General features: G+C 43.3%; 1 protein-coding gene across 1 annotated transcript in view; it reads right to left on the bottom strand.

The window, feature by feature from the left end:
- The window catches only part of LOC126100343 (uncharacterized), an 89,820-nt gene extending 69,600 nt beyond the window's left edge, over positions 1-20,220 (bottom strand). Inside the window, exons 1-2 of the mRNA XM_049910955.1 lie at positions 20,005-20,220; positions 9,423-9,635 (exon numbers count right to left, since the gene is read on the bottom strand). Coding sequence (XP_049766912.1) covers positions 9,423-9,635; positions 20,005-20,123 — 332 coding nt within the window. The 5' untranslated portion in view covers positions 20,124-20,220. The remainder of the gene's footprint in view (positions 1-9,422; positions 9,636-20,004) is intronic.
- Between the last annotated feature and the right edge of the window lie 565 nt (positions 20,221-20,785).

Genomic DNA, 20,785 nt, shown 5'->3' with positions numbered 1-20,785 from the left:
GTCCGATGGACTTGCCCCCAGCCGACTTCTGGTTGTTCCCCAAATCGAAGGTGGCAATTAAAGAACACCGTTATGACGCAGTAACGGACATCCAAGAAAATTGTACTTCGGTACTAAATGCAACTCCAGAAAAAGGACTGCAGTGACTGTTTCAAAAACAATTTAAAACGATTTTAGTAGTGTTTTGGTTCACGGGGAGACTAGTTTGCATAAATACCGTGATTTTGTGAATGTATTCCACGACTTTTATTTTTCATGGCCACAGTCCTAAAGGAACAGGGACACAGAGTGTACATAAATAGGAATACTTAATGTATGAAATTAATCGAGCCAAAATCCCGCTGCTTACTTGGGAACTTAAATGACGCAGTTCATCGCTACACGTGACGCTTCAGATCGGGTCTTACGTCAATGTAGTATTTAGAAACAAACAATCCTGCTAGAGGAACATCTGTAACTGAGCGTAATAGCATAGGTTGAAAATAACGCTTCAGTTGTGAGGTTGTTTTTATTTTCGAACGAAATTACAATTATATTGATAAAAATGGTTCAAATGGCTCTGAGCACTATGCGACTCAACTGCTGAGGTCATTAGTCCCCTAGAACTTAGAACTAGTTAAACCTAACTAACCTAAGGACATCACAAACATCCCTGCCCGAGGCAGGATTCGAACCTGCGACCGTAGCGGTCTTGCGGTTCCAGACTGCAGCGCCTTTAACCGCACGGCCACTTCGGCCGGCAGAATTATATTGATACCTTCAGCTGCTAACGGGCGTTGATATATATCGACGGGGACAGGTGAAAATGTGTACCCCGACCGGGACTCGAGCCCGGGATCTCCTGCTTACATGGCAGACGCTCTATCCATCTGAGCCACCGAGGGCACAGAGGATAGCGCAACTGCAGGGACTCTCGTGCTCGCCTCCCGCGAGACCCATATTCTCACCTTCTATGTCCACACAGTACTTTCGTAGTGTCCCACCCCAACACATTCATTACTCGTGGAAGACATTCTTTCCAAGTCCCGTAAGAGTTCGGTGAATATGTCTGCATCCGCACAGAAGAAGAAGGTCATGGCTGGTGTTGCCAGAACTATACTTACATGGATATGGTGTCTGTTCTTTCGGACTTATCCATATAAGTATATTTTTATTTTCGGGCTAATAGATGCTCATCAGGTTTGATACTGAAAATAAACAAGAGACCGAAGCTAATAATAGTTGTTACACGCAGTAGTACATAACAGAAAAAAAAGGAAGGCATAAATAACATTTTACGAGTAGAACACAGTAGTCGGGCTAGTTGCGGTAAATCCTGAGTCGACGCCAAGGCAACACCAGACAATAAGCGGACGACTGACTGGGTAAATAAATACACAATAAACACTAGGAACTTACTTCATGCTGTGACCCGAACGCCGAGGAAGGACAAGTACAGGACATAGTGCACCACCAGCGGGCGCAGAGCACGTAGTAGAATACACGAAGGAGGCTGGTTGATTGATTCGGGGGAGTGGACCGAACAGCGAGGACATCGGTCCCACACGGCGGAGAAAGGAAACTGGTAAACTAAACTAGCAAAAGTACTGGCATCTGTCGACGTTGTTTTTCCCGTCAACAGGTAGCAATACCTTTGCCACTCCTGTTTACCAGTTTGGTTGCTCCTTTACGTACGCTACCCTTGCTCTGCGCTCGTATATTTTACAAATTTTATTTTATTTTTAATTATGCAGTTCACTATTTTTCAGGGATGTTCAAGTACAATTCAGTGTGGCCTGTGTGCCGAGCAGGATAACCACTTTAGCAGATGTTGTTTGTTCCTGTGGAACGTGGTCTGCTCATAGCCTGCACCCTTTGTGGGTAGCCCATAGGGAGTACAGGAGAGGTAGCACGTGTTATAGCTGGCCGTTACTGGAGTGTTGCTTCCAAAGTGGACCCTCTCTCTCTCTCTGGCCCCTCCTTTCGCTAACAATGACGTGATTCCTTTCTTGCTTCCTTTTTGGTGACTTCAAAAAGTGGCTCTAAGCACTATGTGACTTAACATCTGAGGTCATCAGTCACCTGGAGTTAGAACTACTTAAACCTAACTAACCTAAGGACATCACACACATCCATGCCCAAGGCAGGATTCGAACCTGCGACCGTAGCGGTCACGCGGTTCCAGACTGAAGTTGGCGGACTTCGTCCTGACGTCGAAATTAACGTCTTTTTATGACCGCCGTGGCTAACTAAGATTTCACAAGCCAACCTGGGCAGGCTCATTTGTATTCCGAACAAGAAATAAACTTCCTTTTTGTTACTGAAAATCATCGTCCTATAACTCAATGGCCCTATCCCGACCAGGTCCCTTCTCCACCTGTACATCGTGATAAGAAGGGCCTGCATTAGTTGTTTCTATAAGGGGCAGTCAAATGAAAACAGTAAGTAAGCTGTTTACTATTTCAAAAGCAATCGCCGAGCTGTTAATACGCTTGGCCCACTGTGAGACATGGAAAAATGTTTACGTTTGCCCACGGAACCATGATCGTACCCGAGCGTGCACCTCTTCGACCAAAGCAAATTGACAGCCAAGAGCGTTTTTCTTCAGGGCTTCAAAAATACGGAAATCGCGTGGGAAGAGATCGGTACTGTATGGAGAATGTGTAAGGGCTTCCCAGCAAAACTTATGCAGCATACTCAAAAGAACCATTGCATATGTAGACCGGACTAGGTAGCAAAATATTCGCTAGAAATCTCATACGCATCCTCCATATAGCACCTGCGGCGGCGCGGTTCCTTCCGTCCCTTTACGACGCACCTGCACCTACCTGTGAACATTGTCTCAGAAGATCATCAGTAGGGAAGCCGAGCGAAACCTACTGTACTTCGACGTGAACCAGGCTGCAATTAAAGTCACTAATCTACGTTTTGGGAGACAGAAATGAAAGGATGGAAATTTTGTCCTTATTAATATATTCTGAAACTTAGGTGAACAAGTATAACTGCCAAGCCCGTTCTAGTCTTAACACAGTCACTCACAATCCCTTTCACTCACGTTAGCAAGTTTATGGTGTTAGATTTCCCGAAAACGTAATAGCTACAAAAATACGGATTGTTTTTGATTCAGAATGCTCGACAAATATTAAGTCTGTCGGTACCTAATGCAGTCACTGTTTTTAGCCACCGACCTGCTCAATACGCCACGCGAAATTTATGTCCTTTCTCGTCACAAAATTCACTTAAAAATTCCGAAATTTCTACACACCCATCGGAATAATTATGCCGTCAATTTACAACACTTTTGATGTGTGAAACACTGCTAGATCCGGCAACTTATCATTTCCATCGGAACTACTACTACACACGTCCGAAATGTTTCATGGCTAGGCTCCGACTCCTCTCTAGTAGACTTGGCCACTGTTTCTATGTTTCGATACAGTGTATCGATACGTGGAACTGTTTCAGTGTTTCGGAACGGCTACGGTTCACTGTTTCGAAACAGTGATGTTTCATTCCGCCCCTGCCTCGGATAACTGGACCAGATTCGATCTCGAGCCAGACAACAGAAACTGTATCGTTGTTTCAAAATAAGGCTGTTTCAGTCCACCTGTGCTTGGACTAATTGTATCGAAACAGTGATGTTTCATTCCCCTCCGTGTCGGACGAGATTCGGGCTCGGCACAGGTACTGAAACACATTCAACATACCACTTCATGAAACACTTTCAAAAGTGTCGAAATCTTCTTGACAAGCAATAGCATGAAGCTTAAGACATCCGAAAATAAAGCTTCGTTTCTAGCTGACTGTCATATTCTGAAATGGCGTAACATCTGCTTTATAAACACTAACCAAACAATAAAACAACACAAACTATTCACATTCAGAATAATAAATATATGAAAATCATTCAGTTAAATTACACTTTTTGATAACATACGCTTCTCTTTTCATGTACAGTAATCATATTAAGAAACGCAAGTAAGCCTACAACAGTTTGAATAAAAAAAAGGCGTAGAGTGACAATTATTAGACATATACATAAATTTGATGCATGTATAATTGCAAGCCATCTGTTTGACAGATCACTGATAGTGTAATGGTGAACAGGAAGGGCTAGGAAGCATGGTGAATTTATAGTAACGGTTCGAAAGACCTTGAAAGACAAAATTTTTTCTGTTATATTTTGATGTTTATTTGAATCATTTGGCGTTATTTGTGAGTTTTTAGTCACCGTGCCTATTATTCTCAATGACTCACTTTGTGTGCATGGAAATTAACAGGATGGGTATATTACCCATACTAACGGAATGTGGGAATCCCAGTAGTATATCCGTTGTTTCTGCAGTTTGCTCCCACCTCCTGTCCCGTTCGTTATGGCTCTTCTGTCTTCAGCTATGGCTGTCCTCAGCCGATTGAAAAGTATGAAAGTCACACGACACGAAACCAACGCACTTGCTGCAGGAAATACGAAACTGCCAAGACGCCTAAGTGATAATTTCACACTTTCTGCGATATGATTAGCGCTCTCGCGCCTCATTTATGTTCATGTGGTCATACTTATACAGTAGACAGTCAAGATGATAAACTGTGTACGTTTATTAGATTACAAAACACAAACTGTTTCGAAACAGCATATCGAAACATTACATTGTACTGTTTCATTTGTTTCGAAACAGTTATGTGTTTCAGTTTGCCCATCTCTACTCTCTAGAATACTCCCAGTCTTCTCTACCAGCAGAGAAAGGCGCGCGAAGAATATTGCTTTACCATTGGTCAGTTTACTCAACAGCCAATAGCAAAACAACATTCTCCCGCGTCAGTCTGCGCTTTTCATCAATAACCAATCGCAAAATAGTAAACCTAACGACTGCACTTTTTACCAACGTCATTATCTAATATGCTGAAGTTTGCTTATGCATTAAGTTAGGTACTATTGTTATTTATACCTGAATTAAATTTCCCTTTACCATAAACTTACTTTACAAATCTATTCTATAAAAATCCCCTTTGTCCACATTCATACTTCGAAATGTTCCCACACTAAATCGCACTACATAAGTTAAACAATTATCTTCGTATTAACCTTAAACCACACCCAAGCATCATTCATACTGCTAAAACACATTTATAACATTTTACATACACAAAAACACATAATAACACTTCATGAAAATACTATAACAGTTTATGAAAAACATTCTATTACTTTAGTGCACTCTAGTGGGCACAATCGAAACTAAATCACGGTCCCCTGTCCAATACTGTCCTCTATTGGCTGGTACATAAACTACATGTGTGTCCAGTCTCACGTCACCATCTGTCACTACCCAGCTCTGAGACTAGAGATGGGTCGAACTCGTTCTTCCCGTGAACTACTTCATTCATTTCACTCTTTGCCGTGAAGCGTTCAAATGAAGTAGTTCATTTATGAAGTACGGAAGCCTGGCGAAGTTGCTCAGTCAGCCGCTCAGCCGCGGCTACGATCGCTTCGCCTCACTCGTATAATAAAGCTTCGTAATAGTTCATAATTTTACCAACAGATGGCCGAACTATGCAGTAACGTGCACACAACGTTTTACTCCCTTACAGCGTCTGAGCTAACTTAAATAGAGCATGGTCGAATGGGACAAACGAAAGATAAACACATGTAAAGAAGGTATTACATTTAATCTTGCTCGACATTTTCTCATGAATAGCCCAAAAAAGTCTTTATCTTTCTTGGACTGAAAACTAGGGCTATCAACGAAATGCAGTCCAATTTTATGTTCTTTTAAAATTTAATCCAAAATAGAATGAGTATGTTTACCACTGTCACAAATTCTATATATCAACGTTAAGTAATTATTCAGAAGTTTTCCTGTAGATTTTATTTTTGTTGAGAATAATAATCCTCCAGATTCAAAACGTAAACTGTCACCTGTAGTCATTGGTACGATTTCAGGTAAAATCCCTCTTTCAGTGTTATTAACAAACCTTTTATTTTCATGTTGGTTGTGCGTGCTCACACAGCCAGCCTCTTCGTTTGTATCTGTAATATTCATTTGTCCGCAAGCGCTGCCAACGGTAGGCTACCGGTAGACGCGAAGTATAACAACTGCACAAATAGTCACGGGTAATGATGTCAGCACTGCAGGAAGCAGCTGACGCTGCCTTCCCCTCGCCCCTCATCTTCACAAGCCATCGCAAAGCTATCGTTTCCTACAAACGCCGCGTGATTCGTCGACAGGCAGTAGAGGGGGGACTGAAGTGAAGGGAGAATGAGTGACGTAGCGGCGATGTAATGGGATGAGTGAGAGGGGAAGAGAGTGAGTGAACTAGAAAAAAGTGTGGAGTGTGTTATCTGTGAAGAGTTTGAAGTACCAGTTCATTGAAATTGAGTGGTTAGTTCACACTTCACTGGAGTGAATCGTTCATTTGCACGACTCATTCACGAGCTCACCATCACTATCTGAGACACATCTCCCACTTAACCGCCTCCAAGGCAGGATCGGTATACGGCGCTACGCCTCACACTGATCTCTCTCCGGTCGAAACGACCTTGGCAACTTGTGAGTGGAGTTGTTTCGAGTACGCTGCAGGAGTTTCTCTGGGAAGCTCTTACACATCCTGCATTCAGTCCCGATCTCTCCCCTTACATTTTGGAAGTGAAGTGATCTTGGCGTGTTCAATTTTTACCATTTTAAAAAATTCATCAAGGAAAGTAAATTATTGTGTAACGCATAATGTGCTTATTGGTCTGTAAGCCCTTAAAAATCATACGCAATCTGCACTGGGTATGTGACCTACATTTATTTGAATCTCGCTAACTGTGGCTGAAGCACTTAGTTTCTTCTTAATCCACTTTCACATTCTGCACTGTTAGTATAATTGAATCTAGTAACTAAAACTTTTGGCATAAGTGGGCTCGTCTTAGTTTAATTTTGTGCGGGTTCCTACCTATGGATGTGATATTGTTGACCACCTCATATCGTTTCAACTCCTCAACTCTTGCGGAATATTGTAACTGTGATTTTTATCCTTTTTCGCGTCTTAGGAAAGCCTGCCTCATAAAGTTTCACTTCTATTGTTGGATGTATCAGGCCACTAGATAATAGATCTTTTAATTATGATGTTTGTTGCTCCATGTAGGTACCTTAGTTTCAGATGATACCTGCGCACACATTCCGACACTAAATATATCTCTCGGCTATCCAGGCATGTCACAACCAACCTCCCACAGCTTCAGTTCTTCTAGTACTTTTTGGTGCGAGTCCCAGGCTGATACACAGTTATAATCTCTCAGAAAGTTTCAGAACAGACAGACACAGGTCACATTTTTTTTCGGAATAGGTTGAGAAAAATAAATACCGCTTCTATAAAGAATTCACTGAAGATGGCAGTGTAGGCATCTCGCGTTATCACCAAAGCAATTTAGGTAGTTTTTTTTTTGTTTTTTTTCAGAGCGGAGCGGAAGTCCGACATTTATAAAAGAAAGTGCCTCAAGATAGAGTAGAGCGACGCCTATCAATATTGTTACAATAGGCCATCGGTTAATGATATATTCAGCATAATGATGCATTAAACAGGGGTGGATTATATAAAAAGTCGTGCTCAATTTCCTTCTGGGCTTCTACCGCAATTGAAGGGGAGCCCAAGGCTAGTTGGAATGTATTTTGGCTTTTGATTTTTTTAATGTTTTGTGCAATAACTGCGGAGATTCTGGTGAATGTGGCGGATTGCTTAATCTTTTGGCTTCAAAGCCATGTTGTACCCATTATTTAAATACGTGTCTAGACAACACTAAAAATACTTTTTCTAAAACCTTGCATCTATCCCAAATAACCCCGGTGCTGGTATGCCCCTAGTAGGGAGTTAGCATAAGCTGATACGCATAGGGATACTTAAATCACAGCAATTTACGAAGGAAAACATTTTGTTTTATCAAAATTTGGGGAAACTTCCTTTGAAAAAAATGGATTGTTCAAAAAACAAATTCCTCGCAATGAAGTCGCATATGAACAAAAATGAATTCTGCTTGGATGTGTAAACAATAGTACGATCTTAAATATGTAAACAAACAATAAATCCCTCAATAAAAATGAATCTTGCTAATTATTACAGCTACCTATACTTACTCAGATTGAATTAGACCAATGTTTAAAATCAGGCATAAAAGTAGGAGTTCATCACCCGTATATCTGAGCAGGTGGGTTCAATTTTCGCACAATTTTTCTTTGGTCGTATACAACTGAATCTGCCCATTGTCTGGCAATCTCCAGTTTTGCTCTGTTTGACCTTGGTAGATACGCGAGTTTCGTTGCCATTGGTTTCGACAATCTTCTCAGGATAATGGCGGGGAGGTACTTCACCATAACAGTCATTTACATGAAATTCGGCGTGATCAGCAGGCCCTTGAGATTATGGGGGATTCGTTGCTAGTCTTGTTCGATGTGACATATAGGAAACTTTTTGAAGTACTCCAAGATTCCTGGGGACTATCGAATGAGAACCTTACCTTCTCCTAGGCAAGAGGCTGAAGGTAAAGCTCTTCACCATGGAGCTTTCTTCAGCCTCTGAACTGTCACTGAGGGAGGACAAGCTGTTATTATTTCCGGTGAAGGTAATATGTGACAAGCCGTCACCAGAATCCTTAGAAGAAAATTCCAGTCGACGTCTTCTGGGAAGTTCTTTTTCACTTATAGCTGGATTCTTTTATTGTTCTAATGGACAGTAATGGAGGATTTAGTTGGTATAGGTGCGGGACAAGTTCTCATAGGCGTGCCAACTGACCTCATATCTAACTATGCCAATTAGGCCCAGGCCGATATTAAAAACGAAATGGATACCACACAATGCCGGCCGCGGTGGTCCAGCGGTTCTGGCGCTGCAGTCCGGAACCGCGGGACTGCTACGGTCGCAGGTTCGAATCCTGCCTCGGGCATGGGTGTGTGTGATGTCCTTAGGTTAGTTAGGTTTAAGTAGTTCTAAGTTCTAGGGGACTTATGACCTAAGATGTTGAGACCCATAGTGCTCAGAACCATTTTTGGATACCACACAATCCGAAACAACAGAAACAAAAGATTGTAATCGTGCATGTAACAACAGTTAGCAATTCTTTCGAAAACCGCTCCTCAGTTCCATCTACAGGTTCACCAGAACAAAAAAAACTGCGAAGAAAAAGTTTACTCACCAATCAGAAAAAAAAAATACACAGGAGTCCTTTCTTCATGACCCATCCAAGCGGACTGAAGCTAAAGTGGATATCGCACCTTTACATACACTCCCCACTAAAATGATCGCAGCACTTTCATTTCACGGTGTCAGAAAATAGTAGCTGTGTGCCGACTAACTCCTTATGCCAACTAACACTGGTCTCCCATACTGTACAAGCGTGCTCTATACCCTTTATCTGTTGCTACTTTCAGGATATATTCCTGTAGTGGTAAGATGAATGTGGACCTTACCTCCATTTGAGACCGACGTGCCGAATCATGGCTCGCAGATCATTATCCGTACCTCGGAGTGCGCAGAAGAGGTTCTTGGGAGATTCTGGAGTCTTGAAGAGGAACTTGCGGTCGTAGCCTGGGAACTTGTCACCGCGAGGATAGCCGGTCTTGGCGCAGGCGAACTTCGGGTGGCCGGTGAACTGCGCCTCGAACCAGTCATCCCGCTCCCACCTGGGCACAAAACAAGACATGAAGGCAAAATAGTCTGGACGATGTCGCGGTCATTCGAGACAGTGCTTCAGCTGGACGATGGTGGCAAAGCAAGCAGCCTCGCCCGTACCAGCAGTTACCATCGTATTCATTCATGAGATTCTGGAAAAACTTAAAATTAAAGAACAGTGATTGGAAAAAGGTTTGGAAGTAGCCTCTCCCGAATATTAGCATTGCGTCCAGAGCGCTTGTATCTTATTCGTATGATCCTAAAAGAAGGCCAGGCCGTAGTAACTTACAAAATACAAGTGAGTTGGAGCTATACTGACCGAAAAAAGTATTTCAACACCTGCCTATCTAAGAGCATCTACATGCTTAGAATCAAGGAAAGCAGCGAATGGTAGACGATGATTTAAAAAACTTAAAATAAATAGCGTTACTGTGAAATAAAGGCAGTCAGTTCAAATGATTATATACATCTGCGAAATCATAATCTAAAACTGCTCAAAGAAACGTAGGCGCTTCAAAAAATAAGTTACACATGTCGTCTGACACTTAGACCATTGCGCAACGGGAGTGCCGTATCGTCGGAAGAGAGTACACATTCTGGCTTTCCTGAAGACACAGTTCTGCGGCTGTGCAGATGACACGTGCCCTACAGTGTGCGAATGAAATGGCGCGGCAACTGGAAATGTACTCCAAAGTTGAAGTACATAGGTACAGGTAGCGGGAACAGAGGGGGGGGGGGGGGGGGGGGGAGCCGAGGCGGGATGCACTACTGGGACAGAACGGTCTAGGTCGTCTAATTTCGTCTACAGGCGCTAGGGTGCGCACAGACTGACAAGTGTATTAACACATCAATGTCTGTGAGACCCGAGTTTCTCCTGGCGTATACAACTTTCAAATAACTCCCGGGAATTCAGCCAGGTAACACTTTTAGCGACCGCCGATATTTCGGCGGGAGAACACCCCCGCCATTTTCAAGGCAAACTGCAACGGACAGGCGGCGTACATGCAAATTTAAAACCTCTAAAATTAGAGCGCTTTTGAGTTCCGTTAAGGATGATCTTGGACTGCGTAAGGCGGGTGTATATCGTATCCCTTGTAGCTGCGCCATGGCATATATTGGTCAAACCATCAGGACCGTGGAGGACCGATGTACTGAGCATAAACGGCGCACACGATTACAGCTGTCTAGTAGATCTGCTATTGCCGAACATTGTTTGGATACTGGTCACCCAATGTTATATAATAACACCGAGATATTGGCATGCACGTCCAGCTATTGGGACAGTGTTATTAAGGAAGTAGTTGAGATTAAATTAGCGAGCAACCTCGGTAACAGGGGGGGGGGGTTTCTGTTTAAACTCTGTTTGGAATCCGGCTCTCTCCCTTGTCAAGAAACAGAGGGACAGAGTCAATGCTACCTCACCTGTGAATTCGTAGTCTCACTATCGATAGCTCTGACTTTGGTCATCTTTGGTGGCACTAGTGTTCAGTGTGTGTGTTATCTTTCCTGTTTCAGTCCGAGAACCGAGGTTTTAAATTTGCATGTACGTCGCCTGTCCGTTGCAGTTTGCCTTGAAAATGGCGGGGTGTTCTCCCGCCGAAATATCGGCGGTCGCTGAAAGTGCTACCTGGCGGAATTCCCGGAAGTTATTTGAAAATCAATGTCTGTTATGGTTTAGTGAGGTTACAGTTACTGTTACTGTCGCACGCAAGTTGCGTAGTCCGTCAATAAAAGTGAGCGAATTAGAACCATTTCCAACTAGGGTAAGTCTGTCATACTTTTTTCTTCACAATCAATGTTTAGTCCACCTAATCGGGATGTTCTGAGCTATCTTTGTGTACAAAGCAGTTGGAAAAAGAACGTTTACGTTGGTTACTGATTATTTTCTCAATAAATTGGGCATAATGGATTACTATAGTATAGTCCGTTCCTCCACGGATGCCTTTTATTCTTCATTTGAATTCTACCGCACTGTTTTTTTGCAGATGGTACGTCATTATTCTCGGAAAACGGAGAGACAAAGTAGGTCCACAAAAAACATGGAACAAGCTGTTGATTAATCGGGTTTCTGCCTGTTATTCGCGTCTTTTGCTGCACGATGTTTCAACTGCGCGACTCGCAGTCTTCTTCAGGTGCTGTCTGACAGCACCTGAAATACCGTGCAGCAAAAGACGCGAATAACCGGCAGAAACCCGATTAAACAACAAGAGAGTCTGAAGAATTACATGGAACAAGCTGTACCTAACTGATAAAACTATGACCCACAAAAAAGCATCGAAACAATTTCTCGTGTCTTTGACAACTTTAAAACGAAAGGTAAAAATGACAAACGACAATCCCCTTTCAACAAATGACAAAACATACGGAAAATATCAGAGTGGTTTCGATAAGCAGCAAAAGTAGTTGGAACTTACCAAATACCTTAGAATCCCCAAAAGCGAGGTTTTGGTAGAACTTAAACTAACTTACGCTAAGGACAACAGACACACCCACGCCCGAGGGAGCACTCGAACATCTGACAGGGGAAGATGTTGGCCACTGACGGGATCGTGTATACGACTGGAATTCACACCCTTAGCGTCAGTTAACGCCTGAAGGTGGTGTACTGAATCAACGAAAGTGTACTGAATCAACGAAACTGGTAGCTGTATAATAAATAACATCGAAAGGACGGCTGCAGGTGTTCCATTTTATTACATGAAGACACTTAGTTTGTTGATGTAACAAAATAAATCTGCCGTTTTATGTTATTTTCATTTGAAAATTTTAGTACACAAATTTTTGAATAAACGGTTCCAAATTTTTATAAAATTTTTTTTCATCACAGAGACCAGAATTTGCTGCAAACGTTAGGCGTTCCGCCCTGGTCTCCCCTGTGATTATTTTGGCTAAAATTCGCCTTGAAACTCGGACGCAGTGAAATGGTGGCAACAATTTGACCAAGAACGCACAGACCACGGGCCGTATTTCTATCGTCGACGAGCTGAACGACCGGTAGACGTTTAGACTGTTGTTTACAGTGTCTTGGTCAGTACGAGTACAGCTATGGCTACAAAATAACGGGACTATTGCTGTAAAACATTTCACGTCATAAATATACATACTTAGTTATTGCCGCCTTCAATATACTCCCCTATCCCTACAATGCTGCAATGATGCAATTTTCCATTGATGCAAACAGTGCTGGAAGTCTACATCTGTGAGCTCCTTGATGTCGCGTCTCGCTTTTTCCTTCACTGCTTCGACGAACTGAAATGTTGTTCCTGTTAATGCAGATTTGATCTTGGGGAACGAATAAAAGTGCTATGTCAAGCGAATATGGAGAGCGGTCTTACAGTGGCATCGAGAACTTCGCTAGAAACCTCTAACAGACAACGCGATATGAGCTGGTAGGTTGTCTTGATACAGAAGCCATTACTTGTTCTTCCACAGTTCGGGTTGTTTTTTTTCTTATTTTCTCACGGAGTTGAGCAAAAACCTCGAGGTAGTAACGATTATTATCTTCGTGCAGGGCCTGTGTAGTTAAGAATATCGATGCAATGTTTCTTCGGCCAACACAGGCACTGCAATATCTTATTTATCCGCCGATACCAGGCACTGACTCTCAGCTAATATGTACTCCTCTGCACGGGACTCAGACAATGTGTGTACAAGCACAAATTGTGACGCTGGAACGACGTTATATGTCAGTTTAAGTATGGCCGCGAGTCGTGCACGGATAGCCAAAATAAGGAGAACGCTCGCGTAAAACGGGTTTCGAGTCGCGGTCCGGCATAAATTTTCATTGTCGTCGTCCCCTTACACAGCTGATGATTATTCGAACTCGCAACGGCGAATACATTTCATGTATATCAATATTGTAATGTTGATTAATACTTTGACCTTCAGGATCTCAGTGAAGATACACCATTCTATTAACATCGAAAAAAAGGGAAAAAACAAGCATCTTCGCTTTGTATCTTCATTTGCTCATTCGAGCTTCTTTCGCTCTCGGTGAAATTAGGCCCTTCCAAGCATGGATTGGCGCTTAATTTCTAGGTTATAAGTGAAAAATCAAGATTCGTCACATGTTTCCAAGAAATAACGGCCATTTTCAATGGTATTCAAAGTGTCAGCAACAACATTTTTACGAGATTTTCTTTTTTCTTCGTTAGTGAGAATTTTCAATGCCAGTTTCACACACATTATTTTCATGTTAAACTGGTTATGTAAAATTTGCCTTACTCATTCTTTGTCAATTGCAGCAGTTTCAGAAAGTGATCGAATACTCAACCGACGATCAGATCGAATCACAGTACCTTCGTTTACACGTAGTAAAGTTTTTGATATTGAAGGGCCTCCCGGACCCGATTCATCTTGAACGTCTTCTCAGCCATCTTAGAAACTCTTGAAGCACTCAGTTGCCAGCCGATGTGGTCGAGCGGTTCTAGGCGCTTCAGTCCGGAACCGCGCGAACGCTACGGTCGCAGGTTCGAATCCTGCCTCGGGCATGGATGTATGAGACGTCCTTAGGTTAGGTTTAAGTAGTTCTAAGTTCTAGGGGACTGATGACCTCAGACGTTAAGTCCCATAGTGTTCAGAGCCAAGCACTCAGTAACTCGCGTACCTGATAAACAGTATTCGCCATACACTTCTTCTAATAACAGATTTCAGTAGTAGTTTTTCCACTTTCAAGCTAAACTTTACGACAATTCGTTGCTCTGTTATTACCCTTATCATTTTTCAGCCTAAATAAAGCAGCAGCTCTTACACAAATGAAATTCAGGGCGGTACTGTTTTGTGTACAGACACCAGAGACCGCATTCGATTGAGAAGGCTCCACGCTGCACACCTATTGGTCGTTTATCTTTGGCGCTGTGTGACAGAATCAATCCTGTTATTTTATAGATGTGATAAAAATAGTGTAATGTAGCTGTTTCACTTTGAAGTGTAGTGCAGCATCATTAAATGTTATTTGGCCTTCCATAATAATGTGTTAATTACGTTCCGATGTCCCATCGTAGTTTTAAGTACATGCAATAGCGATATATCCTCCTCACAGATCGCAAGGACAGATACCACACCATTACCTCCCATTTTACGCCTTCGTAAACGTCTCGGATAAACTGCAAAACCGGACAAGATGTTTTGCATGGACACGCCGAAAAAAACGAGTTAGGTAGAAAAAGGAGATAGACCATTCCGACCCCTTGCGAGCAAAAAATATGCAGACGCCCCTGCGCGCATTGATACTTTGAGGACTCTCGTGGCTGTGAATTCAGCACAACACGGAAATCGAGATGTGCATCCAAAGAAAACAGCTCATTTCGTGTCACTCATGAACAAGGATCACTGTAATTACGCTGTGGCGCAGTGCATTAATATCGCTCGAAATGCGACAAACGTTATTTATCATGGTTTTTCCGAAGATAAGCACTTGCAACGTGAGTGGATAGTTCGAAGCAAACGTCCGGACAAAGTGGATATGGAAACTACATGTATGTCGCCAGTTCACTTTCAACCCGAAGTTTATGAATGAGATTAGAGAAACGAGCTTTCAGCGTTACCTCCAAGAAAGAATCTACTACCGAAAGTAATCCCCAGCATTCCATACTGGGATGGGGAAGAAAGCAGCGATGCAGGTGCTGTGCATAAATAACACGCAAACTAATTATACACTCCTGGAAATGGAAAAAAGAACACATTGACACCGGTGTGTCAGACCCACCATACTTGCTCCGGACACTGCAAGAGGGCTGTACAAGCAATGATCACACGCACGGCACAGCGGACACACCTGGAACCGCGGTGTTGGCCGTCGAATGGCGCTAGCTGCGCAGCATTTGTGCACCGCCGCCGTCAGTGTCAGCCAGTTTGCCGTGGCATACGGAGCTCCATCGCAGTCTTTAACACTGGTAGCATGCCGCGACAGCTTGGACGTGAACCGTATGTGCAGTTGACGGACTTTGAGCGAGGGCGTATAGTGGGCATGCGGAAGGCCGGGTGGACGTACCGCCGAATTGCTCAACACGTGGGGCGTGAGGTCTCCACAGTACATCGATGTTGTCGCCAGTGGTCGGCGGAAGGTGCACGTGCCCGTCGACCTGGGACCGGACCGCAGCGACGCACGGATGCACGCCAAGACCGTAGGATCCTACGCAGTGCCGTAGGGGACCGCACAGCCACTTCCCAGCAAATTAGGGACACTGTTGCTCCTGGGGTATCGGCGAGGACCATTCGCAACCGTCTCCATGAAGCTGGGCTACGGTCCCGCACACCGTTAGGCCGTCTTCCGCTCACGCCCCAACATCGTGCAGCCCGCCTCCAGTGGTGTCGCGACAGGCGTGAATGGAGGGACGAATGGAGACGTGTCGTCTTCAGCGATGAGAGTCGCTTCTGCCTTGGTGCCAATGATGGTCGTATGCGTGTTTGGCGCCGTGCAGGTGAGTGCCACAATCAGGACTGCATACGACCGAGGCACACAGGGCCAACACCCGGCATCATGGTGTGGGGAGCGATCTCCTACACTGGCCGTACACCACTGGTGATCGTCGAGGGGACACTGAATAGTGCACGGTACATCCAAACCGTCATCGAACCCATCGTTCTACCATTCCTAGACCGGCAAGGGAACTTGCTGTTCCAACAGGACAATGCACGTCCGCATGTATCCCGTGCCACCCAACGTGCTCTAGAAGGTGTAAGTCAGCTACCCTGGCCAGCAAGATCTCCGGATCTGTCCCCCATTGAGCATGTTTGGGACTGGATGAAGCGTCGTCTCACGTGGTCTGCACGTCCAGCACGAACGCTGGTCCAACTGAGGCGCCAGGTGGAAATGGCATGGCAAGCCGTTCCACAGGACTAGATCCAGCATCTCTACGATCGTCTCCATGGGAGAATAGCAGCCTGCATTGCTGCGAAAGGTGGATATACACTGTACTAGTGCCGACATTGTGCATGCTCTGTTGCCTGTGTCTATGTGCCTGTGGTTCTGTCAGTGTGATCATGTGATGTATCTGACCCCAGGAATGTGTCAATAAAGTTTCCCCTTCCTGGGACAATGAATTCACGGTGTTCTTATTTCAATTTCCAGGAGTGTAACTCAAGAATTACCTTAAAATAAAATCAAAGTCACACAAATTGAATACTTTCTTTGAGGAAATTGTGGATTACTCCACGCTATATTTGCTCCTGGGTACTACAGCTTCATATCTAGTAGAAACAGCCGATATTTTTTTCGTATTCGCAAAATGTTTTAACTATTCTAGTGAGAAAACAATATTCAACTTTTGATTGAGCTCTTATACCTGGACATTTCACATGCTACTCATAAAGTTCAAAAATAACAATAACAGTGGTTAGTTAGCTCAGTTCACAGGATCTCTACATGTCATGCTGAAGGGTGTGAGTTCGAAGCCGACAGATGGGTTCAATTTTCATCTTTATATTTTATCGAAATAAGCTATTACGAGGATTTATGTCACTGATATTTTATTGCCTTTGTCTATTATTTATCTTATCAATAATAACAAAATAATGTAGCTGTATAGTACTCAGTAAATAATCCCAGGAGTAATAAAGTAAGTTCATTCCTTGGAGATTTGGAAGTCGTGCACAATGCTGCAAAGCAAGAAGTTTACTAAAACAAGCTTTGCCGACTTTAGAAACTGTATCAACGAAAACACGAGAAAGTCGACCAGACAACGGCTAATGGCCCCGTTTATGAGCTCAGTGACGTGGTGAGCAAGGATCTATAAATTAAGGAACTGAGAGCCGAGATTTAACTTTTAATAAAACTAAATGCATACAAAAAAGCAGTACTAAAGAAATGTAATGGAGCCTTATGAAGTAAAACATGTTCTCTTCACCGTGTTCTTTCGTGAAAGCGGACAAAAAAAATGTTAACTGACGCGAAACAAAAAAACAATTACACATAAGTGTGAGCAATATGTTGTCAAAATGTTTTACACTGGCGCAAATACGATGTCTGTTGACCAAAAGCAAAAGGACAAAGTGAAGTTCAGAGCACATTGTCTATGCATGGACTTCAAGAGCTACGACTTCCAAAAGCACATGCTTATTTACAAAAGCGAAAAATGCCTTTGTTGTGCAGATCAACGCTTCAGAAATGGACGAAGGAATTTAAATGAAGACCGGGTACTCTCGAAGAAATCCCGTGTTTATTAAACGCTAAGTCAAAAACCTTTACCACCCAACAAAGACTAGCATTTTTGACATCTGGAGAAATGAATATTGATGTTTGCGTATCTTACGATTTGTCGGAGGACATAGTGATCGGTCTACAATCTAGTGTTCAAGCTTCCATGTTCCCTGGTTTGTGCAATCAGTGGCGCAACCAATTTATTTTGACTTTTACACAATTATCACTAGTATTTTGATTCAGAGTATCATTAAGGCAGTTGAGGAATCGGAAATAAATATTGTAGCTGTGACATCTCATACGGGTAAAAAAATATAAAAGTTTGTAAGGAATTTTGTGCTGATGTAGATAAAACATATTTCGTGGATCCAGCAGACGATAACAGGAATGTATGGGTTTTCTTCGATGTACCACACTGTTAAAGTTATTGAGGAACCATTTCATTAAGCTACCTAATGGGTCCAAAACAACTAAAGCAGCCGTACAGGAGCTTTCTAAACATAAAAAGTGACCTAGCGACAACACATAGCATTAGCGAAGAGCACTTAAATGTTGCTGGACGAGTGCGCGTCTATTCTCACTACGAACAGCTTAGGCATTGAAGTATGTTTTTCACAAAAACGGTGAAAATAATTTTATTGAACTCGTTAATTCCAAAAGACCAATGTTCATGTGGATTTGGAATGAATCTCACAATTCAGGATAATACACCAAAGAGGTTCCTAGACATTTGTTCGGCAACGGGAGATAACGATAATGATATATTGTTGCCTTCATTAAATCAATTGTTGCTTTCATTAAATCAATAAAATCTCTCTTTGCTCGTTTCGAAATCCTACAAAGTATGAATATGAGCTACATTTCAGCTTCCAGACCAGATCAAGATTTCTTCGAATTTTTTTTTCTGGGGTACGAGGGTTTTATAACAATCCTACGCCACTTGAGACAAGGAAACTTATCGGCAACGCAAGTGATATTTCTTACTATGGAAACACAGAGCTTATTGAAGAATTAAACGCAGAATCTGCTCAGTGTGACGAAATTCTGTACCCCTATTTAAGTGCCAAAACATCGATAAATAATTCGGAATTCCAGCAGCAAAAAGTGAAGTAGGAGAGCTTAATGCAGGCTGTATGTCAGTTATATCTCTTATCAGTATTTGTTCTCCAACGCCTGCATGGACGAAAAAAGTACTGCAATTTGAAGAAGAATTCGCTACTTTTCATAAAAATGGATTGTGTAACAGAAACAATGTAATGTCTCTGCGCTCTGTTTTGAAATTAAAATTTCCTGAGGTTCGCGTTCTTTATGTAAGAACAAGAGCACATTTATCTGAATCGAAAAGCCAAGTTGGAAGCCATGAAGAAATGTGCCATAAGGAGGAAGCAGCTCTGGATTGCATCTCCATCTGATTAATAGCAGCCGGCCGCTGTGACCGAGCGGTTCTAGGCGCTTGAATCCGGAACCACGCCGCTGCTACGGTCGCAGGTTCGAATCCTGCCTCGGGCATGGATGAGTGTGATGTCCTTAGGTTAGTTAGGTTTACGGAGTTCTAAGTCTAAGGGACTGATGACCTCAGATGTTAAGCCCCATAGTGCTTAGAACCATTTGAACCATTTGATAAATAGCAAAATAATTCTGGAACAGCCGCGCGGGATTAGCCGAACGGTCTGAGGCGCTGCAGTAATGGACTGTGCGGCCGGTCCCGGCGGAGGTTCGAGTCTGTTTGTCTTTAGGATAATTTAGGTTAAGTAGAGTGTAAGCTTAGGGACTGATGACCTTAGCAGTTAAGTCCCTTAATATTTCACACACACACACACACACACAATTCTGGAACAGGCTACATTAACATCTGCTTCTTCATCGAACGAGTTACGTATTATTCATCTTAATTATCATTTATTTGGACCTAATGTGTAATACATGTCATTCCACTTGATTTGATTTGCCCAACTGTGTACTGAACCATACCGAAAGTAAAATTAACGTGTAATGCGACAGAGCGTGTGCTGCACAGCCTCACTGTGACGTCAGTGGACTGCAGCCAATAGCAAGCGGTTTTGCCGAAATGGTCCCCCCCCCCCCTTTCAGCTGGCAAAAACCATCATTGGCATAGGTGTTTCAAGATTGCTCGAGTTACGTGCACGCATTCCACGACTATTCGCATCAATATGGTACGAAAAGCCAGTGTTTTGCTGATTACGCTTCCGTTGATTGGCCAAGCAGTTGCAGATGCTCACCTGAAGCGCCCCTTGCGGCTACCAGTCTGCACAGAAGCTCTGGTGACGTCATCGAAGGCGACGGTAGCCGTCAGCATCAGCAGCAGAATGGGTCCCACTTTCCGAGCGGAGAGCCCCATGTTTGCCAGAGCGCTGCTCCGAGGACTGCACTGAAACGCCTCACATATCGCGCAGTCTGTAACCGCCGCAAACAGGATCCGCTCTCTGCGGCTCTTGTTTTGGCCGCGTTGTGAAATATGGCAGCCGGTCGCTGCCGACAAAGTTATCGCTCCGACGTCCTTCCGGATTTTTCTCAACTCCCTCCTCCCCCCTTTTTTCTCTCTCTCTCTCTCTCTCACTCTCTTTCTCTCTTCGACTGTGTATTATTAATTGACGGCTCCGCCAAACGAGTTTTGACCATGCTGAGCACTTAAACGATGCCACATTTCTTCTATGAAGCATCCTATGAGCCAATGCTTGCTTTCTGACCTATAATCTGTTCAAAATTACACTACTGGCCATTAAAATTGCTACACCACGAAGATATGCTACAGACGCGAAATTTAACCGTCAGGAAGAAGATGCTGTGTATGCAAATGATTGGCTTTTCAGAGCATTCACACAAGGTTGACGCCGGTGGCGACACCTACAACGTGCTGACAAGAGGAAAGTTTCCAACCGATTTCTCATACACAAGCAGCAGTTGACCGGCGTTGCCTGGTGAAACGTTTTTGTGATGCCTCATGTAAGGAGGAGAAATGCTTTCCATCACGTTTCCGACTTTGATAAAGATCGGATTGTA

The sequence above is a fragment of the Schistocerca cancellata genome, chromosome 9, assembly GCF_023864275.1.
Source record: "Schistocerca cancellata isolate TAMUIC-IGC-003103 chromosome 9, iqSchCanc2.1, whole genome shotgun sequence".
NCBI lineage: Eukaryota > Metazoa > Arthropoda > Insecta > Orthoptera > Acrididae > Schistocerca > Schistocerca cancellata.
Note: the sequence above shows the minus strand (reverse complement) of the source record. Positions and strands in the feature narration are given on the sequence as shown.